This window comes from Trachypithecus francoisi, unplaced genomic scaffold, assembly GCF_009764315.1.
Source record: "Trachypithecus francoisi isolate TF-2019V2 unplaced genomic scaffold, Tfra_2.0 Lachesis_group2, whole genome shotgun sequence".
Taxonomy (NCBI): domain Eukaryota; kingdom Metazoa; phylum Chordata; class Mammalia; order Primates; family Cercopithecidae; genus Trachypithecus; species Trachypithecus francoisi.
In genome coordinates this window covers 22,835,544-22,862,939 of record NW_022681465.1, presented here as the reverse complement: position 1 = coordinate 22,862,939, position 27,396 = coordinate 22,835,544, and the positions used below count along the sequence as shown (strand labels likewise).

Below are 27,396 nucleotides of genomic sequence, written 5' to 3'. Positions count from 1 at the left end.
GCCTTTTCTGCATCTATTGAGATAATTATGTGGTTTTTGTCATTGGTTCTGTTTATATGCTGGATTACATTTATTGATTTGCATATGTTGAACCAGCCTTGCATCCCAGGGATGAAGCCCAGCTGATTGTGCTGGATAAGTATTTTGATGTGCTGCTGGATTCGGTTTGCCAGTATTTTATTGAAGATTTTCGCATCGATGTTCATAAGGGATATTGGTCTAAAATTCTCTTTTTGTGTTGTTTCTCAGCAGGCTTTGGTATCAGAATGATGCTGGCCTCATAAAATGAGTTCGGGAGGGTTCCTTCTTTTTCTATTGATTGGAATAGTTTCAAAAGGAATGGTACCAGCTCCTCTTTGTACCTCTGGGAGAATTGTGCTGTGAATCTGTCTGGTCCTGGACTTTTTTTGGTTGGTAGGCTATTGATTATTGCCTCAATTACAGAGCCTGTTATTGGTCTATTCAGAGATTCAACTTCTTGGGAAGGTGTATGTGTCCAGGAATTTATCCATTTCTTCTAGATTTTCTAGTTTATTTGTGTAGAGGTGTTTATAGTATTCTTTGATGGTAGTTTTTATTTCCGTGGGATCGGTAGTGATATCCCCTTTATCATTTTTTGTTGCATCTATTTGATTCTTCTCTCTTTTCTTCTTAATTAGTCTTGCTAGCAGTCTATCAATTTTGTTATCTTTTCAAAAAACCAGCTCCTGGATTCACTGATTTTTTGAAGGGTATTTTGTGTCTCTATCTCCTTCAGTTCTGCTCTGATATTAGTTATGTCTTGTCTACTGCTAGTTTTGAATTTGTTTGCTCATGCTTCTCTAGTTCTTTTAATTGTGATGTTAGGATGTCAATTTTAGATCTTTCCTGCTTTCCCTTGTGGGCATTTAGTGCTATAAATTTCCCTCTACACACTGCTTAGATGTGTCCCAGAGATTCTGGTATGTTGTGTTCTTGTTCTCATTGGTTTCAAAGAACATCTTTATGTCTGCCTTCATTTCGTTACGTACCCAGTAGTCATTCAGGAGCAGGTTGTTCAGTTTCCATGTAGTTGTGAGGTTTTGAGTGAGTTTCTTAATCCCGAATTCTAATTTGAATGCACTGTGGTCTAAGAGACAGTTTGTTCTAATTTCTGTTCTTTTCCATTTGCTGAGGAGTGCTTTACTTCCAACTATGTGGTCAATTTTGGAATAAGTGTGATGTGGTGCTGAGAAGAATGTATATTCTGTTGATTGGGGTGGAGAGTTCTGTAGATGTCTATTAGGTCCGCTTGGTGCAGAGCTGAGTTCAAGTCCTGGATATCCTTGTTAACCTTCTGTCTCGTTGATCTGTCTAATATTGACAGTGGAATGTTAAAGTCTCCCATTATTATTGTGTGGGAGTCTAAGTCTCTTTGTAAGTCTCTAAGGACTTGCTTTATGAATCTGGGTGCTCCTGTATTGGGTGCATATCTATTTAGGACAGTTAGCTCTTCTTGTTGAATTGATCCCTTTACCATTATGTAATGGCCTTCTTTGTCTCTTTTGATCTTTGCTGGTTTAAAGTCCGTCTTATCAGAGACTAGGATTCCAAGCCTGCTTTTTTTTTGCTTTCCATTTGCTTGGTAGATCTTCATCCATCCCTTTATTTTGAACCTCTCTGTGTCTCTGCATGTGAGATGGGTCTCCTGAATACAGCACACTGATGGGTCTTTGACTCTTTACCCAATCTGTCAGTCTGTGTCTTTTAATTGGGGCATTTAGCCCATTTACGTTGAAGGTTAATATTTTTATTTGTGAATGTGATCCTGTCATTATGATGTTAGCTGGTTATTTTGCCCATTGGTTGATGCAATTTCTTCCTAGCATTGATGGTCTTTACAATTTGGCTTGTTTTTGCAGTGGTTGGTACCAGTTGTTCCTTTCCTTGTTTAGTGCTTCCTTCAGGAGCTCTTGTAAGGCAGGCCTGGAGATGACAAAATCTCTCAGCATTTGCTTGTCTGCAAAGGATTTTATTTCTCCTTCACTTATGAAGCTTAGTTTGGCTGGATATAAAATGCTGGGTTGAAAATTCTTTTCTTTAAGAATGTTGAATATTGGCCCCCACTCTCTTCTGGGGCGTAGAGTTTCTGCCGAGGGATCCACTGTTACTCTGATGGGCTTCCCTTTGTAGGTAACCCGACCTTTCTCTCTGGCTGCCCTTAACATTTTTTCCATCATTTCAACCTTGGTGAATCTGACAATTATGTGTCTTGGGGTTGCTCTTCTCGAAGAGTATCTTTGTGGCGTTCTCTGTATTTCCTGAATTTGAATGTTGGCCTACCTTGCTAGATTGGGGAAGCTCTGCTGGATAATATCCTGCAGAGTGTTTTCCAACTTGGTTCCATTCTCCCTGTCACTTTCAGGTACAACAATCAGAAGTAGATTTGGTCTTTTCACATAGTCCCGTATTTCTTGGAGGCTTTGTTCATTTCTTTTTACTCTTTTTTCTCTAATCTTCTTTTCTTGCTTTTTTTCGTTAATTTGATCTTCAATCACTGATACCCTTTCTTCCACTTGATTGAATCAGCTATTGAAGCTTGTACATGCATCACATAGTTCTCATGCCATGGTTTTCAGCTCCATCAGGTCATTTAAGGTCTTTTCTACACCGTTTTTCTAGTTAGCCATTATCTAATCTTTTTTCAAAGTTTTTAGCTTCCTTGCGATGCGTTTGAACATCCTCCTTTAGCTCAGAGAAGTTTCTTATTACCAACCTTCTGAAGCCTACTTCTGTCAACTCATCAAAGTCATTCTCTGTCCAGCTTTGTTCCATTGCTGGCGAGGAGCTGCGATCCTTTGGAGGAGAAGAGGTGTTGTGGTTTTTAGAATTTTCAGCTTTTCTGTTCTGGTTTCTCCCCACCTTTGTGGTTTTATCTACCTTTGGTCTCTGATGTTGGTTACCTGCAGATGGAGTTTTGGTGCGGATGTCCTTTTTGTTGATGTTGATGCTATTCCTTTTTGTTTGTTAGTTTTCCTTCTAACAATCAGGTCCCTCAGCTGCAGGTCTGTTGGAGTTTGCTGGAGGTCCACTCCAGACCCTGTTTGCCTGGGTATCAACAGTGGAGGCTCAGTTGGAAATGCAGAAATTACCCGTCTTCTGCGTTGATCATGCTGGGAGCTACAGACTGGAGCTGTTCCTATTTGGCCATCTTGGAACGGACCTATGCAACTCTTAAAAAGAATAAGGTCCCAACTTTTCTGTATGCTTAAAAATGTTCATTTAAACAATGTTAGAGAGCTGGGTGTGCTGACACACACCTGTAGTCTCATCTACTCAGGAGACTGAAGCAAGAGGATTGCTTGAGCACAGGAGTTTGAGGTTGTAGTGTGCTGTGATCACACCTGTGTATAGCCTCTGCACTCCAGCCTGGACAACAAGAGATCCCTTCTCTTAAAAAAAAAAAAAAAAAAAGTGGGCCGGGCGCAGTGGCTCACACCTGTAATCTCAGCACTTTGGGAGGTCGAGGCGGGTGGATCACGAGGTCAGGAGATCGAGACCACCCTGGCTAACATGGTGAAACCCCATCTCTACTAAAAAAATGCAAAAAAATTAGCTGGGCGTGGTGGCAGGCACCTGTAGTCCCAGCTACTCAGGAGGCTGAGGCAGGAGAATGGCGTGAACCTGGGAGGCGGAGCTTGCAGTGAACCGAGATCGCACCACTGCACTCCAGCCTGGGCGACAGAGTGAGACTCCCTCTCAAAAAAAAAAAAAAAAGAGTGGTGAAGGGAGCAGGTGGCTAAAGAACATGGCAGCTATCTATGTACTGATACGGAAAAGTTTCTAATAATAATTGTTATGTAAGAATGCAAGGTACAGAGTGTGTACAGTATATTCTACATACATACATATCTATACATGAATGCATGTATATGTATACACATACATGTTCATGGACAACCATTAAACAGGTAATGGTAGATGCCCTTGAGCAGTTAGATGAAGTGATTAGAAAACAAAATAGCATGAGAGGAGAGTAGTATACTTTTCATTTTAAATAATTTTTAATTCGGGAATTTTGTACCACATACATATATTACTTCTTCAATAATAGATAAAATTGATATCTCATTTTATTTTACATTTTTTGACAATTATATTGTCAAAAATAATGACAATTATTTTTGTCAATAATTTTAAAATTATTGACAAAATTGGTCAATGATTTTATTTACCTATTGGATTTACATATTGGTCATTGCTGTTTCTTACCATGTGAATTGCCTTTTTTTTTTTGAGACAGACTCTTGCTCTGTCGCCAGGCTGGAGTGCAGTGTCACGATCTTGGCTCACTGCAACCTCTGCCTCCCGAGTTCGAGTGATTCCCCTGCCTCAGCCTCCCAAGTAGCTGGGACTACAGATGCGTGCCACCACGCCTGGCTAATCTTTTGTATTTTAGTAGAGACGGGATTTCACCATGTTGGCCAGGATGGTCTCAATCTCCTGACCTCATGATCTGCCCACCTAGGCCTCCCAAAGTGCTAGGATTACAGGCGTGCGCCACCGCGTCCAGCCATAAATTGCTTTTTTATGCTCCTGCCTAATATATACCTTTCCAAAATGCCTACAATTGTTTTAAAATATACAGGCATTTTAGGAAAACTCCCATACTTCACAAAGCAGAGCTGCTTGTTACTCAGCTACCAGCCGCCATGCTTTCATTTGGGGAAATGCTGTTAGGGCTTTAACCATTGTTGCCTAAGAGGTCAGTGATTTCCCTGTGCACCAGTGCAGCAAGGGAGGTCCACTGAGGTACCAAACAGTTTCAGCATTTGAAAAGCCACAACCATGACAAAACTTGGAAAGAACTTTTCATCTTGGAGTGCTAAAAGCCAATGACATTAAATTGCATTTTTCTAGATTTATTATGCACAGGTGTAAGGGACAACATTAAAATGTCATACAAGGCCAGGCACGGTGACTCGCGCCTGTAATTCCAGCACTTTGGGCGGCTGAAGGGGGCGGATTGCTTGAGGCCAGGAGTTTGAGACCAGCCTGGGCAACATGGTGAAACCCTGTCTCTACAAAAAATACAAAAATAAGCCAGCCATGGTGGCACACGCCTGTAGTCCCAGCTACTCAGGAGGCTGAGGTAGGAGGATCACTTGAGTCCAGGAAGTTAAGGCTATGTTGAGCTGCAATGGTGCCACTGCACTCCAGTCTGGGTGACAGAGTGAGACCCTATCTCAAAAAAAAGTCATATAAAAGTGAAAATAAGAAATAATTTTTCTAGTGTCACTTATAAAGGATATGAGACTTAAATACTACAGAATTTAGAAGGTGACTGCATACTGTTTGCAGTCATTTCCTCCCTCATGTATTTTTTGGAGATATAGCATCTAAAGCTACATGTTGGATTTGTATAAGGCTGCCTTCTTTTTTCCCTTCTATTTGATAGAGGCTTCAGGTATGATCTCAGTTTTCAAACACAGCAGCACAGACTGAAATCTAATGAACCCCATTTAAACAGACATATGTTCATCTTTCCAAGCAGTGGGAGACCCCAACTTAGCGCACCTTCCTGCTGTTCTGCCAACCTCCAGCCATGTGAAATTTCTTTACCCAGTTCAGCCTTGGTTTGGGCAAGTGAAAAAGGGATTAAAAATATCCACCTCAGAAGTGTATTGTGAGGATTAAAGAAATAATGTGTGTTAAGCTTTTAGTGCAGTCCCTGGAACCTAGAAAGCACCCAACAAGTGGCAAAATCATCATTATCATCATCATCATCAAGAAGATGAGTACAAGAAAGTAGCCATTTAGCACAGTGAAAGCAGGACAGAAAACGTATATGAATCTGTTACCATAATTATGGGTACAAAGGGCCTTTAATTATTTCCTGACAAATTACAGACAAAACCAATCAAAAAGCAATGAATTTCCATGCTCCATCAAGCAGCACATCACAGAGCTCCTCTTTGTGTCTCTCTCAGAACATCACAAAAGGCCCAACCAACCAAAGAAGAATGCGTACTTGCAGGAGAAGTGAACAATTAAGGGTATGTGACTAACAGAAATGAATTCATTGGGAAAAAGTCTGGCAGTTCCTAAGAACGTTAAACATAGAATTATCATGTGACCTAGCAATGACACTCCTAGGTATACATATATCCAATAACACATATCTGCTAATAGGTATGAGGTTTCTTTTGAGGGTGATGGGAATATTCTTTTTTTTTTTTTTTGACACCGTCTTGCTCTGCTGCTCAGGCTGGAATGTGGAGTGCAGTGGTGCTATCATTGCTCACTTCAGCCTTCAACTCCTGGGCTCAAGGGAATCTCCCACCTTGGCCTCCTGAGTAGCTGGAACTATAGGTGCATGACACAACACCTAGCTAATTTTTAACTTATTATTATTATTATTATTATTTTTGGTAGAGATGGGTCTCGTTATGTGCCTAGGATGGTCTCAAACTCCTGGACTCAAGAAATCCTCTCACCTCAAGCTCCCAAAGTGCTGGGATTACAGGTGTAAACCACCATACCCCTTTGTGATGGGAACAGTCTGAAATTTGATAATGGTGGTGGTTGCATAACACAGTAAATATATTAAAAACCACTGAATTGTATACTTTAAAATGGTGAAATATGTTATATGAATTATATCTCAATTGAAATAAAAAATGAATTCATTCATCTTGCCAAAGTTTACCCATATTTAAGATTAGGCAAAGTAATTTAGAAGAATGATTTTATGTTACCACAGAAGAAAAAAAAGCAAGTACAACAACAACAGCAGCAAAGACAAGTTAAACACAAAGTAATAACAGTTAAAAGGAAAAAAGAAATCTGACAGCATTTGTCACTTGTAAAAATTTCTGTTATATGAAGATTATACCAAACAACTCAGGACAAACATTTTTGCCTTATCCCTTGAGCAACTTTATAAAAGTTTTTTAGTTTACTTCCAGGGATAACACTTTAAGTAGGGATCATCTCTATGAAATAAATTTTAATATACAAACCTGACAGTAATTCTTCTTCTCTCAAAGACATACTACAGATTCCCAAAACTGAAGTTTGACCAAAACTAAGAATCCACGTGACAGTAGGCCCAGAGGTGTACCTTCCACTGCACACCAGTGTGTTTATAAAGAGGAGGAAGTATTATTTTATTTTATAAATATAAAGGACATACGAGTTTATTTTTCCAAGGGTCTCTCAAATCGAGCCTGTCATTAAGCCTATTAACCCAGTTTTTTCATACCAATGATAGTAGCCAGGGAGGACAGCAGTACAACTATTTTCTGTTTTTCCTCCTACATTGATTTTTTTCCTGCTTAACTGCCTTTCCAGGTATATATCAGGCAGTTAGCTCTTTTTGCTACTTGGAATCAAAGGATTCTAAGCACTAATGTTAAATATTATATATTCAAGCTTCTAAAATACTCACTGACTTTACATTATAAATCAGTAATTTGAACTTTATAAAAGTTTACAATTAGTGGAAATTCTGCAAAAGAATTTTATTTATTTTTATTTTTTGAGATGGAGTCTCGCTCTGTTGCCCAGGCTGGAGTGCAGTGGCATGATATTGGCTCACTGCAATCTCCGTCTCCTGGGTTCAAGCAAGTCTCCTGCCTCAGCCTCCCCAAGCAGCTGGGACTACAGGTGCGTGCCACCATGCCCAGCTAATTTTTGTATTTTTTAGTAGAGACAGGGTTTCGCCACGTTGGCCAGGCTGGTCCCGAACTCCTGACCTCAAGTGATCTGCCCGCCTCGGCCTCCCAAAGTGCTAGGATTACAGGCGTGAGCCACCGCACCCAGTCTCTGCAAAGGAATTTTAAATATGACTTTTATCCCCACTGGATTTTCCTGGAATTATTATTTCAGCAAACTTCCCCAGACTTACTGCTCAGAGAAAATAAAACTCTTTAATTCCACAACATTACTAACTGGTCAGAGAAATAACATATTAATGGTCCATCCTCTGTTATTCACACATATTAAGACTTTCCCAGGCAGTATGATTTTAACGAGGCATCGACAATTTTTGTATCCCCATCTGTTAACTATAAAAGCTTCACTTTTCCAAGTTCACATTTACAAGACCCTTTCACTCATCTGGGTCAGGTTGTCTGCGACAGTAGGAAGGATCCAGATTCTTTTCCTGTGACTCTGTTCTACCAGTTCTCACTTCATTTTCCCCACTATTTCTGCTAAATAAATATCCACAGAGCTAATGTGTATCCTTGGATCTAGCTGCTGATTCCTTCCCCATTGCCTTTGTCAGTTAATATCTATTTCCACTCCATTCCACGCTCCATGAGGCTCTGGAGTCCTTGAAATAGTCAATTTCTCAGGCTCCAGGGGGGATTTGCTGTTTTCTTCACCACTTCCCAGTTCCCTGGGGTCCTTCCTATTGCTAATGCTAGTGACAGTATAAATAAGAATATGATAGTAAGATTGCTTCATATAAATGTTTTTGCCAGTTTTTCAGCTTTTACTGAGGTATCTGAAGGACAGAGAAGACAGAATATAAATTAGTGACTCCCTAACAGCAGCAACAAAATTATAGTTAATTCAGTCAGTGCTGTGTTGGTGAAGGTATAACAATGGGCTCTCTGGGGAGAAAAGCCTTGATTGGAGCATTTGCTGATTTCCATGGTAAATACATTCCTGCCATGGTTGATGTGAAGCTATCATTGCCACATCACTGAATATGACATCTAGTGAGGAGACTGATTAGAGATGTGCTGTACCACACCATGATACAGTATTTCCACTATACAGACACAAGAGATAGAAATAGTCCCAAGAGCATGGATAACTGTAAATATAGTAAAATTAATAGTAAGTGATGAGTTTGAGCATTTATTACATTTGTTGTTCATGTAATTTATTTGATTACAAGCTTCTATGATTTAATTTTAAGTTAAATTATTTTTTGTCTTTTAATTGACCTTATGATTTAATGATTTAATTTTTAACAATGGTTATGCTTAATAATGGCTCACAAAATTCCTGAAAATTTAGCAATTTGCTTTTGCAAGCAAGTACAAGCCAGCTCCAGTGCATCATTGATTATAGGATATAGGAAAGACCTACACATAACTTTCAGGATGTTGTGGCATGATCAGGTATGGCCCAGCTTGTTGCAGCAGGCCTGGATGACTTGAAGAGCCTTGGAGTATGGACCTGGATGAGCCCAATGGAGATGCAAAAGGATGGAAGAGGCAGAGTGAGCTGGAGGAGCTAGAAGAAATCTGACATGGCATCGGAGATAAGCAGGAATTAGTGAATCCTCTAAAAAATGACTGAGATGACAGAGACTTCTAGTTATATGTGGTAGATTTAATATCCTTAGTTACTTTCCTTGTTCCCTTTCAATCCCTCCTGAAACTATCTTAAAAGGATAAAAGAATAAAAAAGCACAAAACTACAGCGATCCCCATGACTCGTGGATTCTGTGTTTGCTAACTTGTCTACTCAGTAAAACTTTGTAGCCCCAAATCAATACTCATCGTGTTTTCCGCAATTATTTGTAAATGTGCTCAGAGCGGTGAAAAACTTGAGTCATCCAACACACAAGTTCCCAGCAGAGGTTCAACAAAGCAACACTCTGCCTTTGTTCTGGATCTCATACTGTAAACATCATCCTTTTCATGGTCTATTTAGTGTCCTGTTTTTCATACCTTCATGCTTTTTGTTGATGACTTCACTGTCTAAAGTGGCCCCCAAGCACACAGCTGAAGGGCTGTCTAGTTTCCTAAGTGCCTTGCAAAGAAAATACATGTTAGATAAGCTTTGTTCAGGCATGAGTGACAGTGCTGTTGGCCATGAGCTCAATGTTAACGAATCAACAATATATATTAAACAGGGTGTCTTTAAAAAGAAATATACATAACACAAAGCTATGTGTTGATCCTGGGCCCACAAGAATCCTGTGTTTCCACTAGAAGCAACAATTCAGTATTTACGAATTCAGTATTTGCTGCAACTTTATAGAACATAATTACTGTGAATAATGAGAATTAAGTGGTAGAATAATGAGGAGAACAGAAGTGATGATTAGAACAACTAAATTTCAAAAGTTACATGGCATATAGATGAGTGGAATCAGCTCACCAGAGAAAGCCAGACTGAAGCAAGTATTGGGTAGGCTCAGAAATAGGAGAGCCAGTGAATGCAGCTGAAGCTCAAAACAGGAGAATGAGTTGAAGGTGTGTGTAAGAAGCCATTAGAACTCTATTTCCAACCCCCAACCCAGCACAGTCAAGTTTTCTAAACCCAGACAGAAAATTAATTTATTTTCTACAGTGGCTGATCCCCAGTTGCTTCTGGACTCAGGGTTACCACTCATAGGATAAGGTTATCATCCTGAAATTGGGGAATTCAGGGAAAGTCCACATGGAGAATGGTAAAACTGTTGGCTCCTTTTCCTCCACTCAGCTCTGACAACCCTGGCTACCAGCTTTATACTAACCAGGTGGCAGACTGAAGGACATCCCTCTGGGGATACTGCCTGGGCCAAAAGAAAATATCTGTATAGAATTTGAGGTTAGAAAACAATTTCTAACCTCAAATTCTATGCCCAGTAAAACAATCAATCAAATGAAAGGGCAGAATCAAGACATTTCTCAAAACATTAGCTGTCACTATGCTTCCCAGGAAGCTGCTGGGAGAGGGACACCACCAAAAGGAGGGTGTTCACAAGAAAGACAGAAACGCAATATATTGGGCTTGGGTGCATATAACCAATAACCCAGTAAAAGTGGCATAAACAAGAAACAATCCTATTTCTCTCCTATATGACAAGAAGTGAGACTGTTGATCTAATGAAACATTATGATTAGGAGAATAGGTAAAGGAGAAGTGGATGCATATTTGGAGAGAGGCATTAAATCCACATATTCCTTGATGTAAAATCAATACACAATATCTACAATTGACGAAAACTTGAAGCAATAGTAATGTAAGCAAATTATTATAAATTATAGAGGCAAACGTGAGAAGAAACAGCTAAAAGTGTGATCAGTCTTACAAAGAATTGGAATGGGGCAGATGGACAGATGAGTGTTGTTTTTCATTAGGAATTTTGAGTATCTAGTATCTATCTGACTTCTTAAACCACGTATAACCTTGTTCACCATGCTGGGGGTGGTGGAAGTGGATGGAGGGAAGATGGGTAGGGAGAGGTCAGGGATCTATGTCATGGGAGTTGGCAATACTCTGAAGCCATGGCAACCAGGCATCATCAAGTGAGTCTGTCAGCCAAGGGCAGAACCCAGGCAGAAGCTCAAAGAGAATTTCCCTTTCTGGAGGCAGCAGACAAAAACTAGGCAGGCCAGGTCCTCAAGGGACTGAGGGCTGGTAGGTTTCCAAGGCAGGCAGCCAGGCCCAGGAAATAAGGCAAAGTGGGGACATAGGTTTCAGAACTGAGACACCAGGCCAGAACCTGTCTGGATGCCAATGCAAGTAGATGCTGTGCCCCACAGTGCTTGGGACTCACCTCTTACCTCCCTCTGACCTGAGATAAGGATCAGGCTCAGGTTGAGCCTGGCAGATGAGGCCACAAGGGAAGCAAAACTAGAAACATGGGAGGCTTGACGAACAATAAGTCAACACTGGATCTGAGAGCTATAGGTCACTGTCATCCTTCAAAATGTCTATTAATCCAAGACTGGGTGCCATAAACAGCCCCTCAAAATCCATCCCCAGGACTAGTTAGTTATGCTGTACCCACACAATGTAATAGTATGCAGCCAACGAAACAAACCCTGAAGGTTCTGGGAAAGTTTTTCTTTTTTGACTTAGGTGTCATCATTTCCTACTTCCTCTTTCTATGTTCTTCATGCCTGAAACATGGCACCTGGCAATGCAGCAACACCTGCGTGGGGAGAATAATCTTGCAACCCTGGGGCAATAAGCATGTGAACAAGCCTATATTTTAAGGATGGCAAAATGTGAAGATGAACAAAGAAAGGAGAAAGGTTCACTGAAGACATCATTAAGCTGCTCATCCTAGAATTCGTGATGTCTCAAATAAAATAATTAAACACATGCCTAACCAATAGGCCTTCCTAATGTGATGGGGATGGATTTAATTGGAAACTACAACTTCTAGTCTTTTTAATATTTCAGAAACTTAAAATTCACTCCTCTATAATGCGATGGGAGTACAAAATGAGTTCAAAACTCTCCCTCAGTACTCCTGTTTGGAGTAATTACCTCTCTACAAACAAAATCCACAAAACTCATCCTCAAAATTGCCTTTGTGGACTCTAGAGAACTCAAGGTGTATGAATTTAATCATCTCTTGCCTCATCACATCCTAACTGGCATATTTTTTCTATCCCTATGTTGCAGGTAGGGACTCTGAGGGACATACTATCTTCAGGTCTAACCAATTTGTTAGGATAATAAATTACAAAACACATTTATCATCCTCAAAAGTTTGCTAAAGATAATTTTGAATGTATCACATAAAGGACATTTATACCAGCTTAAAAGCCCTTAGCCAATTTAAATGAATTGTTTACTTTTAAAAAGCTATAAGAAGAAGTTTGTGTCATTTCCCTAATACGCAATCAAAGCAATTAAAAACATTTCCCAAATGCTTATCTGGACTGCTGCTGATACAAACTGCTATTGTTTGGGAGTTGACTGGAAAGTTCCCACTGATTTCTGCACATGGAAGAAACATATTGTTGACTTGTAAGAAAATCAAGTTATTCAACTTAATGGATGAGTACAGGAAACAAAACTCTGTTTGCCAAGCAGAATATTTCGCTGTGTTTGTGTTTCCCCTGATCTAAATGTGCTAGCTTTGAATACTGCTTTTAAATTAACATACACAAGTGGCATTTGATATGGTCTACTTTATTCATTAAAACAAAGTGAAGATTATTATGGAGTCACTTTGAAAGGTAGTTTGGGCTTTCTTACTTAATTAATCCATTACACTTAACCTTCCCGTATTTTACTCCCTGCAAGTCTTGCAACCATTATTAACACTATACGAATATGTTTTGCATTATTAAATTTAAGAATTTAGTACTCAATAAAATTCTCTGCAGGAATATTGTTATTAAATGAGTTCAGTAAGCCTAACCATACTAACTAACTGCCAAGTGTTGAGGAACACTCATACAAAAGTGGACTACATTCCATCTTCATAACCTCTCTGCTAATTCTAGCAAATGAACATAAGCAATCTCAGGAAAAAAAATCCAGGAAGGTTACAGAAACCACACATACCTCAGTGGAAACCAGCTCCTCCAAAATAAATGTCCAGGCTTGTCTGAAACTTGCTCCTCATTACATCAACTATCAGTAATTTTCAATTAAGTGTACAATGGGGTCTAGCTTCACCCTCCCTTATGCCTGTAATAACATGAGTGGAAATGCAGGGCATTTTAATTCTACAACTAATAACCGGTCCCAACTGGCCACAACCCAGCATTTTCAGAGGGCTTCTATATATAAAATCTTCAACCTCTAATACAAAGATGATCTCTTAACCACAAGAAAAAAAAATGAATCTCAAGTAGAAGAATGTCAATAGATTTCAATGTATAACTAATATCTATGGACCCCTGCCCTCACCCTTATTCCCTGTAGTGGATGCTGGGATGCAGAACCACACCCCTCTTTACCGACTGAAGCATGTGTACTCTCAGTTGCCAGCAGGGTTGGCTGCAGAAGCCTTATGACTGAGTCCCTTCCTGGGAACTACTTTCTGTGGAAGGAAGACACTTATGCCCCTTCCCTAGAGACACTCCATATCCAATGACTATTTGACATGAGGCTACAAAGGTCTAGCCCTCTTGCCTCAACTCTTGGCTATCCTGAAGGACCATCTTATTTCCAGAATATCCTGTAAGAGCAGCTGAGACATCTCCTGTAAGTCTGTCGCAGTTCAACTTCTCCATGTGCCTAATCCTGTTTCCTTCACTCCCTCACAGGTGTTGATCCCAAGTGTAACCCTAGTGAACCCAACTTAAGGCCTCCCCATCTGAAGAACACAATCTCAAGGAAGAATTTAAGGGGAAACCCATCTACATAGTTTGGCTTTCTGTAAAGAAGTAAGTTAATTCTAACTAAACACAGTTGGACTTTTTAGTTTAAGGGTTTAATTCCTCACAGTTCAAAAGACATTAAATAAAATTTAGGCATTTTAATAGAACTGTCTTTGAAGCCCCTAGGTTCGCTTATCTTAAAAGAACAAGATTTACTTATCTGGCTGAATTGTTTCCCAGTCTAGCTAATAACCTAGATCTATAAAGGTAACAATGTTGGGTAAGAATTTATATCTGTAATCACACTATATCTAAGTATCCCACTATCCATTAGCTCTCCTTCACTGAAGAAATGGGACAAAAACTTTACATATACTCTTTTTGAGGGGGAGTGTTGTATACTGAATTGTGTTCCCCTTCCCAAATTCATATGCTGAAGCTCTAACCTCCAATGTGACTTTATCTGAAGACAGGGTCTTTAGGAGGTAATTAACGTGAAATATGGGTCATAAGGTGGGGTTCTAATCCAATTGGACTGTAGAACTACATGAAGAGACAGACAGATATCTGTCTTTCTCTCTGTGCCATGTGAGGACACAGTGAGAACGTGGGTGTCTGCAAGCCAGGAAAAGAGCACATTAGCCATCAGCCAGCATCTTAATCTTGGATTTCCTAGCCTCCAGAACCATGAAAAAATTAATTTCTATTATTTAAACCACCTAGTCTGTGGTACTTTCTTGTGGTGGCCGGGGCTGACTAATATAGGGGGTGAAGGGACATGTAATGCAAGTAAACTAAAGCACTTATTCCTCACAAATGCTTCACTTGTTTTCCTCTTCAGCTCTGCATCACTCCTTTCTCTCAACCTCTTTGCTTCAGGTCCCTTTTCCCCCTCATTCAGTGTTAGTGCCTTTGACTCAAGAGTGGTACACATATTTTCAGGCCCTGGCTAGACCAGTTGGTGGTGTTCTGTTCAGGGTTTCAGAGGCTGCTGGGTCATGGCCTAAAGTCTATTCAGAGAAATTCTGAGGACACTCCATATAGTGAGGAGAATTTGGAAATAAGGTGGCTGAGAGCTAAATAAACAAACATATAAACAAATGAATGAACAAAGAAACCAACACAGTGAATGACATTAGCAACATATAGAAGTAAAATGTCCTGTGAGATAATCCTGTGGGTGGGAAAACACTAAAACCTAATCAAGGTCACATCTTTGTACATTCAGGCCTGAAATGCAATCACAACAGTCACTGTGATCTAAGCAACTGCCAGGAGAGCTCATGAGTTCACGGATGGAGGAAACCATTGGGATTAGCCACAGATTTCCCTTCTGGATCCAAGCAACCTTCTCATTAGAACTTGGTTGCCTATTTCTCTTCCCCACTTGGGAGTGACAGAGTATGTGTGACTCTGTTAATACATGTGTTCCATTGCACTTGGTAGTTATTTTTTCAACACTAACTTGGAAAAATGGAAGCCTGGGTGCAGGGGCCATTGAAAATAATATGCTAAGAATAGATAAGGCTCAAGGACAGTATCTCTAGCTAGTTGCACTTTCAATGAACTCCAGTAGTCAAGGACAGTATCTCTAGTTGAACTTTTAATGAACTCTAGTAGGCGCCAAGAAGGCAGACAAAGTAAGAAAGAACTTAGAGACAAGGAACTAAGCAGAAGGTTATATCTGGGTGCAGAACGTTTGTTTTGCATTGTGTTATTTTTGCTGACGTGGGATTTATGGAGTATAAATAAAGTGAGGCGGAGGCTCTAGGCGCGGCCGCCATGTTCTCTGTTTGTCTTTGTCTCTTGTATCTGTTCATTCTCCACCACCCCCGGCACGGGCCCCAATACCTGGGAGGTATATCAATCTTTCATCAGTTTTGTTAACATGAATTAGCTCCACTGAGCTAGGTCATCCCTGACGGAATGCTAAAATCTAATTTTGGACCATAAAGTTCCTAGTAGGGCAGAGCACCAGCTAAAGTTCTTCCTATGTAGATAGTTGGTCTCCCTGAGTTATTTTAGGTAAGCTGGAGCTGTATTAAAGGGGAGCCTCGAATGCTGGATTTAAGATGGGCCTCTATTCTCTATGCAACAAAGGTCCAGCCCTCTGAGGGTAGAAACATAAGTAAAATTTTATGTTGAGAAGATGACATTGGCAGTGTATGAAAGACAGGCTGGAAGCTAGTCAGAGTAAACAGGAAGGACAATTCCTCAGGACAGTTGCTCAGGGTGAGGATTTCAAGTGGTCTAGTGGGAATCAGAAAGCATGTATATAAGAGACAAAGCAAAGAAAGAATCAAGAGGTCTTGCGAACTTTGTTTGTCGGAGGGCATGGAAAAGTAAGTTCTGGGGTCTGGTTGAGTGTGAAAAGTAGTGATAAGAGAAGAAGCTGGTACAGAGATCAGAGTGTGCTAGTTGGAGGGTGGTCAGCGTGAAAAGACAGCAGATGGAACTGATCATGAGGGCCTATATTCTGAAGAGAAGCTTGGTTACAGGAGTAAGCTTCAGAGTTAATAGTGCAGGGTAAACTTATGGAAATGAGTATGAACACTGAGAGGGGCACATGGAGAATGGAAAGGAGAGGGACCAAGCCTTGTTGAAAGCTAAAATGTGTATGGTAGGAAGAACAATGGTCTAAAAAGAAAAGGAGCCAGTGGCAACAGAGAAGAATGAGGGAAATTGAGAGCTCTCTGAAGAGGTAGCTATGGTCTCAGAAGAGTAGGAAGTGAAATCATCTGCTGAGGGAGAAAGGAAGGGGAGGAGCTTGAGGTAGTGAAAGGATTGGAGGAGTTTTCCAGGGGATTATGGGAGAGAGTTGAGAAGAGGTGAAGAGATGGCTAACTGAACAGTGCTAAGGGCCTAACCAGATTAGTTGGGTGTGCTGGTTGTATTAGTTTGCTAGGGCTGCTATGACAAAGTACCACAAACTGAGGGGTTTAGACAACAGAAAGGTAGTGATTTACACTTCTGGAGGCCAGAAAGTCTAAGATCGAGGAGTTGGCAGGGCCTTTCTCCCTCTGAGGGCACTAGGAAAGGATCTGTTCCAGGCCTCTCTCCTGGGCACCAGTCATATTCGATTAGTATCTCACCCTGCTCCAGTATGATCTTAACTAATTATATCTGCAATGACTATTTCCAAACAAGGTCACATCTTGAGGTACAAGGGGCTAGGACATCTACATATAAATGGGGTGGGTGAAGGGCTTCCTGGGGCATTAGAAAACTAGAGGCAGAGATGCTGTTCAGGGACACCTGAGTACTGACTCTGGTTTCTTCCTGCTCCTGCAACAGGAAATGAGGCTGTGGTCTTACAAGGGTATACCTTGAGGCTGTAGTTTAAAAGCTAACAGTGTGGCCAGGCATGGTGGCTCACGCCTGTACTCCTAGCAGTTTGGGAGGCCAAGGGCGGTGGATCACGAGGTCAAGAGTTCAAGATCAGCCTAGCCAACATGGTGAAACCTCGTCTCTACTAAAAATAACCCCGTCTCTACTAAAAAATACAAAAAACTAGCGGGGCGAGGTGGCGGGCGCCTGTAGTCCCAGCTACTCGGGAGGCTGAGGCAGGAGAATGGCGTGAACCCGGGAGGCGGAGCTTGCAGTGAGCTGAGATCCAGCCACTGCACTCCAGCCCGGGCAACAGAGTGAGACTCCATCTCAAAAAAAAAAAAAAAAAAAAATTAGGGCCAGGTACAGTGGCTCTCGCCTGTAATCCCAGCACTTTGGGAGGCTAAGGTGGGTGGATCACGAGGTCAAGAGATTAAGACCACCCTAGTCAACATGGTGAAACCCCATCTCTACTAAAAATACAAAAATTAGCTGGGCGTGGTGGCGCACGCCTTTAGTCCCAGCTACTTGGGACGCTGAGGCAGGACAATCGGTTGAACCCAGGAGGCGGAGGTTGCAGTGAGCCAAGATCGCGTCACTGCACTCCAGCCTGGAGACAGAGCGAGATTCCCTCTCAAAAAACAAACAAACAAAAACAAAAATTAGTTGGGCATGGTGGCACATGCCTGTAATCCCAGCTACTCAGGAGGCTGAGGCAGGAGAATTGCTTAACCAGGACCTGGGAGGCGGAGGTTGCAGTGGGCTGAGATCACACCACTGCCCACTCCAGCCTGGGCTACAGAGGGAGGCTCCATCTCAAAAAGAAAAAAGAAAAAAATAAAAGCTAACAGTGTTGACTCCGAGCTGGAGCGTGCCTGGGCTTTAACCTTGGCTCTGCCACGTATTTATCATGTGCCCGGAGACAAGTGATCTAAACTGACTTTACTCAATTTTGTGTCTATAAAATGGGAATAATAATAGGACCCATCCCATAGGGTTATGAGAACCAAACACATTAATAAATAGCATGCCTACTGAAGTTGTATTATTCTCATTTTATAGATAAAGAAACTGAGACATATAGATTAACCAACTTGCCCAAGATCATCTAGTAGCAGAGTGAAAACCAGTCTATAGAAATCAAAAGTTCATGTTTTTCACTATTATGTTACATTGTTTCCAGTATTAGCTGATTCGTTTGTCCATTAATTGGATATTAGCATTTAAATAAAAAATTGATAAGGAAAAAAGAAAAATCAAACATTTTCCTTTGTCTGTAAAACTTTCTTCTGGGGGTACTGGGGAGTAAATTGGCTACAAAATCAATTACAAGGAGAAGGATTAAATATAAGTGTTAAAAACAGGAATATAATTTCCAAGTGCTCTTTTCCAAATATTACCACTACAAGGTTTGAACAGGAGAAAGCCAGCAGAGATAAGAAAAATCAAAACTGAATAAACTAGATGTTAAATCAGCTTTTATTTCTTCTTGTCTTTCCTCCCATTTTCTCCAGTTGCCATGCTACTCCTAAGGATCTAGGATAATACTGAACGAAGCAATATGGGGCACAAGATTTCTAGCACTTTAAAGCTTAATGCTTTAAAAGTATGTTTTGAGGCTTCTTTAGAAGTTTATGGATCTTGCCCAGAGCTGGAGTCGGAGCCCTGGAGGCTGCCGCCCAGAGTGCCCGCGAGCCCGCGGCCCAGCCGAAGCTCTTTCCCGCCGCCTCTCTGACCCTTGTCCCTGTCCAGTCCCGCCCGACCCCCCACCCAGTCAGGTCCCCTGACCCTCAGTCCGGCCCGGTCTGGCCTCCCAGCAGGGTCACGCAGCCGCCCCGGGGACCATGAAAGGAGGATAAATGGCGCGCAAGGCAGACAGCAGTGCCTTCCTGCTGCTCTTCTGCTCGTGCTGTCACAGCCGTTGCAGCCAGTGGAGCCCCTCTGCTGAGACAGACTCTGTGTCCAGCACCTGCTCCGGGTCACGCTCTGGGGAGGCAGGAGTCGCACGGCTGTCTCAGCCTTGGATTTGACTTTGGCCTCATCCACCTCGGGGCCACGCGAGAACCACGTGGGTTACCAAGTTCAAGGGGAGAGAGAGGAAACTGACGAAAATGGCGGCTCATCTGGGACTGCCTTCCTTCTCTGGCTCCACCCTTGACTTCTTCAGAGCTCGGGCTTGAAGCCTTGAGCTCCATGTTATTCCCTGGGCCGCAAGAAGCTCACTAGGCCCACTATTCAGAGTAGTGTCTCTGGAGGCTGTTGGGGGGCCCTTCCTCTGTCTCCCTGGTGGACGGCTCGCTGGGGATACCCAGGATCTCCGACTGCCTGGACATTTGCATTTCTGCCCCCTCGGGTTTTGTCTCAGGCTGTGCCTGGGGCTGTGCCTCTCCCTCAGGCTCCAGCTTGGTGGCAGACTTCTTGTCAGAGACAGGTTCGGGGGTCCACAAGGGTTCAATTCCCCGGGAACTCTCCCCCTCCTTGCTGATGGCCACAGAGGGAGATCCCGATGCCTTGGGCTGCATCCAGCAGTGGCTGAGGATCTCGTCGATACGGAGCCGCCTGTTGACGTCGGGCTGCAGCATGCGGTAGATGAGGTCCTTGCACTGGCCTGTCAGGTGCTTGGATCGTGGAAAGTTGAGGCGGTGCTCCTTCTGGATACGCAGCATCTTCTTGATGTTGGAATCGTCGTAGGGCATGGAGCCGCAGACCATGATATAGAGAATCACGCCTAGGCTCCAGATGTCATACACCTTGGGCTGGTAGGGAATGCCCTGCAGCACTTCTGGGGCCGCATACGCTGGTGACCCGCAGAAGGTCTTGCTTAATGCCATTCGACCACTGTCATCCCGCAGGCAACGCTTGGAGAAGCTGAAGTCAGACAGCTTGATGTTGAAGTCCTTGTCGAGGAGAAGGTTGTCACACTTGAGGTCCCGGTGGACGACATCCAGGTCGTGACAGTACTTGATGGCCAACGAAAGCTGGTGGAACTTCTTGCGAGCTTCGTCTTCATGCAGGGCTCCCCGGGTTTTGATTAACTCAAGGAGGTCGCCCTGGACCGCAAGCTCCATGACGATGTAGATCTTGCCATGTGATGTCTCGAAGATCTCGTAGGTCTTGATGATGGAGCAGTGGTTTAACATGGCCAGAATCTCAATTTCCCGGGGAAGGAATTTCTCTAAGAAGTCTGTGGGGGCTTTCTTGCGGTCGATGATCTTGATCGCCACATTGAACTTCAGGCGCTCAGAGTAAGCAGATTTTACTTTTGCATAGGAGCCCTCTCCCAAATTTATCCCCAGGAGGTAGCCTCGTCGCTTGAGGACAGTGGCATCATCCATGGTCCCAGGAGTGCCCAGTGCCTCTGAGAATGCTCTCTACAGCCCCGAGGGGCATGGGCCAGCAGTGTGCTCATTTACATCCTGGACAGAGAGTCCTTTGGGCTGGCCAGGCCTGCTGTTCCTGCCTCCTAGAGGCCAAGACTCTGGAGTGGAACATTTGGCACTGTCTCCCAGGTGACTTCAGTCAGTGAAGTCACAAAGGAGGAGTGCCCTGGGGGAATGAGGCTCTGGCCTGAGGCACTTGGACTTGGAATCCTGGAAGGCTGGCCAGTAGGCTGGAGCAGACAAGATGAGCAGAGAGTGGCCTCATGTCTTGCTGGGACCTGAGGTAGAAGGGGGCTGTGTGGGACACACAGGTCTGCCCACGCTTCCAAACCCAGAACCAGGCCTGCTTGTGCAGAGGTGAGGCCACTTCTTGCAAGCCAGGGCATCTGAGGAGGGTTTAATAAAGGGACGATTAATAAAGGTGGGAGTAGGGTGTAGGGAACTCTGAGGGTAACACAGGTACCCCAAGGTAGTAGCAGACCCCTGGCCTGCATGGAAAAGGCTGGGAATGGTCCCTGGAACCCAGAAAGAGTAGTGTAGACAGGACCACCTTGAGAGAAGCAGTGGCCTTCGGTGGAGAAACAGCCAGCCTCATTGACCCTACAGGCTGGCAGGGGATGGGAGGAAGTCCCATCCCTGACCTCTTTTTCTCCCCTTCAGCCCTTGACACTGTCCACACAGGCGACCCTCAGGGGTGCAGAGCAAGGCCAAGACGGGTGCTGTGTCAAGAAGGTAGAAAGTCTCCTGGCCCTGGAGTCATGCAGTTTGAGATGTCTGGATTCTGCCCCCTCACTATACATCTCTTACCTTGTCTGAGCCTTTGATGGCTTCTTACAGCAGCTCTGTGGGAAGACAAGCAGCAGGAGTTCTGCTCTTGGCTGCGAGCTCCCTCCTGGGGACCTGCCCAGCCACAGCCCTGGCTGGGCTCCCAGGGCAGATCTGGGGCTGGGGGCTGAAGGTGGGGCCTGGATGCCACCCTGAGCACTGGCGGCTCCTCTGAAGACATTACAAGCAGCAAGGGCAGCACTGGACAGCGACCATCATTTCTGCTAGCAGTGGAGCCTCTGCTATGAGTGGTTCTGTGTCCAGCACCTGCTCTGGGCCACACTGTCCGGGAGAAGGAGTTGCACGACTGTCCTAGCCTTCAATTTGACTTTGGCCTCATCCACCTAGAGGGAGTGAGCACTTCTTCCTCACACAAGCCAGGTGGAACCCTGGGCCCCTCAGGAGTGAGTGAGTAGGGCTGGATGTCACTCAGGCTGGGTTGGGTGCCCACCAGCTATGACCCTTCTCCCTTTTCTCTGCTCCTTCACCTTCTTCCCCAACCCTGACTGCCCACTGTCAGTCCTTTGTGTGTGGTTGGTGCTCCTTCCTTCAGACAGCCTCCTTCTCCTTCCTGCTGGGGATACCCCAAGTACTGTCCCTTGGAAACCAAAACTAAAATTCTGATCTCCCCAGCCATCTAAAGGGACCACTCCTCTCAGCCAAGGGCATTCCAAAGTTAACCTGAAAAACTAGTTCAGGCCATGATAGGAAGTGGGAGTCTGGTAGGCCTCATCATCCTTCCTCCCTTCAGGTTTCAGGCACAGCTGAGCAGCAGTAACATCGACACAGAGACCTGAAGACTGACAACAGACTCTTGCAGTAAGACACAGCAGGCTCTGAAAGAAACTGAAGTATTTTACTATCAAACAGATTTCTTTGACATATTTTGAAATGGTTCTGCAAAGCTATCTCTTGTGAGGAAAATCTACATTCTGTAAAGAATCTCCTTCCTTTTCCAGGTCTTTTCTACTAAGAGAATTAACTAATTCTGATAAGAAACATTAACAGTGTGTTCTTTCTGAAGCCTGATACCTGGAGGCTTCATCTGCCTGAGAACCTTGGTCCCCAGAGACAGTTCCTCCTATTGATTCCAGGTCTTTAGATAAACTCTTTGAGCCAATTGCCAATCAGAAAATCTTTGAATCCACATGACCCGGAAGCCCACCTCCCACTTTCAAGTTGCCCCTCCTCTTCCGACTGAACCCATGTATACCTTACATGTACTGATTGATATCTCGTGCTTCTCTAAAATGTATAAAACCAAGTTGTCCCTACCCCCTTGGGCACTTGTTGTCAGGATCTTCTGGGGCTGTCCTAGGCCATTAATCACATATTGGCTCAGAAGAAATCTCTAAAAAAAAAAGTTTATTTATATTGCTGTCTACAATGAAAAATATCCAATGTTATGTTTACTCTTTGTAATTAAATGCTAAAAAATTTATTTTGAACCCAATGCTGTTTTCTTTACTGAGTTATCCTACAAAGGCAATAGGGAAAGAAAAGCAGAGGCAAATGCCAGAGAGAGCAGGGAAGACAGCTTCTTGCAAATTGGGCTTTCTCATTTGCGTGTCCCCTGGCTGCCCTCCGCACAGAGCTTTACACACAGTCATAAACACTGGCTGAGGGACTGATCATGGCAAAGAAAAGAAGAGAAAAAAAAATTCATTTTCCTCCATTGCTCCCTTACCACTGTTATGTGCTATGTCTTCCAAGGATAAAGACAATGAGGTATGAGGTATTCACTCAAAATGATAATTACCTTGGGATTATGTAGAAATATTGTATCTAAAATCCTAAACTGACAGGATCATTGAATATTTATTTGCATTTTACAAAAATCTGGGCAACAGATGATACACATACACTCACACATATACATAGACATACAAAACACCTGGAGATCATGGAGGAATATTGCTGCACTTGAATTATATATATTTTGGCTCAAAATTCTAGAGATATGTTTCTAAAATCTACTCTGCCATCTCTCCCACCCCCTTTTTGTCTTTGGTTCTTCAGATGCTTTAAATTCAAAAGGCTCCTTATCTATATCCCAGATAGAAGAGTTCTTCTAAATCCCTGACCAAGGCATTTTATTATTGATTTGATTGCTCTTGGGTGTAGAGTGAACAGGTAAATATATGCTGTACAGGGAATTTTGGCAGGAGTGGTAAGGGGCTCCGGCTCTCTGCCTCACACCTCAGGTCTGCTCCTTCAGTGCCATGTGGGATTCTCTTTGGATACCATCCGATAGGTTGGGAAGGCATCCTAAAATCGACGCTGAAGTTGTCAATATCACCAGTCTACGGACCTAGTGACAGAGCAAGCAGAACTCTGAGAATCTGGGAAGAAAAGCAGTTTTCTAATGCAGAATGCATGAGAGGAGAGCCAATCCTTGGTCCTAGGGTTCTGACAACTCATTTTGTGACCTTAGGCAAGTGACCTGTGTTTCTTGCCCCTAACTTTCCTTATTTTTGGGTTATGGGGGGGATCTTTAACTAGAAATTGTTAAGGTCCTATAGAATGACACCTAACACTTTTTGATTCTATATCTAAAGACATGTTATCGAGGGTTCCATCTGCCATACGGTGAGGTGTAGGAGCTGAGGTAGTTAAGAGCATCAGACATGGAGCAGATAAATCTGGTTTTAAATCCCAGCGGCCACATCTTATTAGTACAATGTGACTCTTGGAAAGTAAGTTTTACAGATGAAGTTATCTAATTTACCTAGTTATCTTACAGAGGCAATAGGAAAAGTATATAAGGAAGAAAGGTATGCAAAATAGGTATGCACTTTACAGTGATTGTGAGGATTAGACAAGGTGATTCCTGGTATATTACCTCTTATGACATCATAATGGTCTAAAGCAGGGGCATTCTACTCCATTGGGCCCAAGTTATGTAAAAAATAATATTCAGTAAAATATAGATTATACCTTAGAATATCCAGAAGGGATCCTGTAAACATTTTCTAGTATCTGTTAAATACTTTTCTTTTTTTTTTTTTTTTTTTTTTTTTGTTGAGACGGAGTCTCGCTCTGTCGCCCGGGCTGGAGTGCAGTGGCCGATCTCAGCTCACTGCAAGCTCCGCCTCCCGGGTTTACGCCATTCTCTCGCCTCAGCCTCCCGAGTAGCTGGGACTACAGGCGCCCGCCATCTCGCCCGGCTAATTTTTTGTATTTTTTTTAGTAGAGACGGGGTTTCACCGTGTTAGCCAGGATGGTCTCGATCTCCTGACCTCGTGATCCGCCCGTCTCGGCCTCCCAAAGTGTACTTTTCTTAACACTATTAAGCACTATAGGGAAGCTAAAAACACTATGATATGGCCTTATCTTCTAAAAATTTGTTATTTAGTTGACAAAACCACTAGAATATAGATATGAATGTCATAATATATAAAATATTAAACTTAGATAGATTTTTTAAAGTACTTATTTTGCAGTAAATTGCCTAAGCTTATGGGAGAGAAAAAAATCAGAGGGCTGGTGTTGCTCAGGAAGGTGTTAGAGCTTCCTTGGGCAGGATCCCCTGGCTGGGAGGTGACTCAGGATAGGGTGTGGAGGCAGTGTCTTCTAAAAGCACAGTTCCTAAAACCAAAGGACACCAGAAACATAACAATGCAGGGTCAAAGTCTGAGCTAAGGAAACAAAATTTGAAAACCAGGTTGAAAATTCCAAGAGATCAGACAGAAATGTTTCCATGGTTTAATTTGGAAAAGGTATAAGGAGCCCAGGTTGCTGATCAGTTAGGCAGGCCAAAGCTGGAGCGTCGGGGAGCAAGCCTAGTGGTAAAAGGCAGGCTCAGAGTGAAGTGTCAGTCAAGTCCTAGACCTGGGTGTGGAGGCATGCTGAGTGCATTTCAAGTGGCTCACAAACGAAAATTGGAGGGTTTCACGGAGGTGATGAGACACACAAGGCCTTGAAACAAAGGTAGACGTACATAGGTGATATAGGAAAGGGAAATGGCATTTGAACAAAACACAGATAAATGAATGAATATGGCCAAGAACAAACCTTTATTAGATGACAAATGCCTTGGAAAGGATAGAGATGAATATAACATGGTAGGTACCCTCAGAAGATCTCTCAGTGTTCTGGGTCCACCTCACAACTGGAAGCACTAGGAAGCAAAATCCAATGGCCAGTCATAAGTTTTCTGCTAGAGACTCATGTCACTGAAGATAGATGAGGAGGCAAAATCCTAGCCTGTGGTGGTTAATCTTAGGTTGTGATAGTTAATAACTGATTCAATCTCTTTGAGCCTCAGTACATACATTTGTAAAATAGGGACTATAATAGTTTCTAGCTCATGGGATTGTTGCAAGGATCCAAAACTATAATGATACATAATACTTAGCAAAAGGCTAGCACACAGTGGCTACTTAGCAAGTGTTGGCTTTTACTATTATTATTAATGGTCATTTTATTTTTACAGATAGAGTTTTGCTCTGTTGCCCACACTGGAGTGCAGTAGCACAATCATACCTCACTGTAGCCTCAACCTCCTGGCCTCAAGGGATCCTCCCACCTCAGCCTCCCAAAGTATTGGGATTACAGGCTTGAGCCACTGTGCTTGATATATTAGCGGTCATTTTATTACATCTGAGCTATCATTGCTGCCTTAGTGCATACCCTCATCTCTTCTCACACAGTTGCTATGATAGTGCCCTTACTGGTCTCTCTACTTCCAGTCTGGCATTTCTCCTCATTGCAGCCCAGTGCTCCCTATTAAAGATCAATCAGGATAGTTTATTCCCCTGCTTGAAATTCTTGAGTAGACTCTCATGGCCCTTAGAAAAAAGTAGAAGTTCCTTCAGAATCTGAGGCCCTTTATCATCTGGATCCTGCTACTGCCTCCTGGCTCCCCCAGATACTCTACTTCAGCTACACCCTCCACCCACCCCCAGGCAGATTCACAACACCTTGATTTCATTTTGTCATGGACACATCACTCTATAGTGTATTTCATTTAATTCCAAACAAATGTTTCCATGGCAAACGCTGCATCTTACTGGTCTTTGGATTCACAATGCACAATGCTCCATAGGTACTCAATAGACACTTATTTAAAGAAAAGAAAAAAAATAAGAAAGTAAAGAAGAAATGGAAGGAGAAAGAGAGGGAGGTGGAGGAGGAGAGAAAGAAGACAGGGAAGGAATAAGGCGGGAGGGAAAAAACAAAGGGTGAGAAAGAAAAACAAAGGTAGAAAGAATGATGTCTATATCCTTTAAGGGAACAGGTAAGAAACTCATTTTCAGTAGATCTGTTGGCAAATAAAGAAAGAAGAGGAGGAAGAAGGAACAGTAAAAAGAGAAGAAAAAGAAAGAAATCAGGGATGATATCAGAAGTTTAACAATGCATATAATTACTATGGCTGATAATGAAAGATCCACCTGACTTTTTATATTACTGTTGGAATCATAGTGTGACAGGGACAACCATTAATGTGTATGTGTTCATAGCATTTTCTCCTCCTTTCTACTCCCTATACTCACTGTGTATTTGCAGATTAGGTTAATAGGGAAGATAAATAAATAGGAAAGACAGATGCAGAATCAGAAAAAAACAAGTTCTGGCAAGGTGTGGTGGCTCACGCCTGTAATCCCAACACTTTGGGAGGCCGAGGCGGGCAGATCACTTGAGGTCGTGAGTTTGAGACCAGCCTGGCCAACATGGTGAAACCCTGTCTCTACTAAAAATACAAAAATTAGCCAGGTGTAGTGGCGGGTGCCTGTAATCCCAGCTACTCAGGAGGCTGAGACAGGAGAATCTCTTGAACCCAGGAGGCGGAGGTTACAGTGAGCCAAGATGGTGCCACTGCACTCTAGCCTGGGTGACTGAACAAGACTCTGTATCCAAAAAAAAAAAGAAAAAAAGAAAAAAGAAAG

General features: G+C 42.8%; 2 protein-coding genes and 1 long non-coding RNA gene across 3 annotated transcripts in view; 1 reads left to right on the top strand and 2 right to left on the bottom strand.

The window, feature by feature from the left end:
• MCC (MCC regulator of WNT signaling pathway) overlaps positions 1-27,396 on the bottom strand; it is a 494,592-nt gene that overhangs the window by 414,594 nt on the left and 52,602 nt on the right. The window lies entirely within an intron of this gene.
• LOC117064812 (testis-specific serine/threonine-protein kinase 1-like) lies at positions 19,539-20,825 on the bottom strand. The gene is given in 2 exon segments (XM_033178904.1): positions 19,539-19,564; positions 19,567-20,825. Coding segments are annotated over 2 exon segments (1,098 nt in total). The 5' UTR covers positions 20,639-20,825.
• Positions 20,875-22,956, top strand: LOC117064813. Its single transcript, XR_004429695.1, has 2 exons — positions 20,875-21,040; positions 22,260-22,956. It is a non-coding gene; the product is annotated as an uncharacterized LOC117064813 (long non-coding RNA).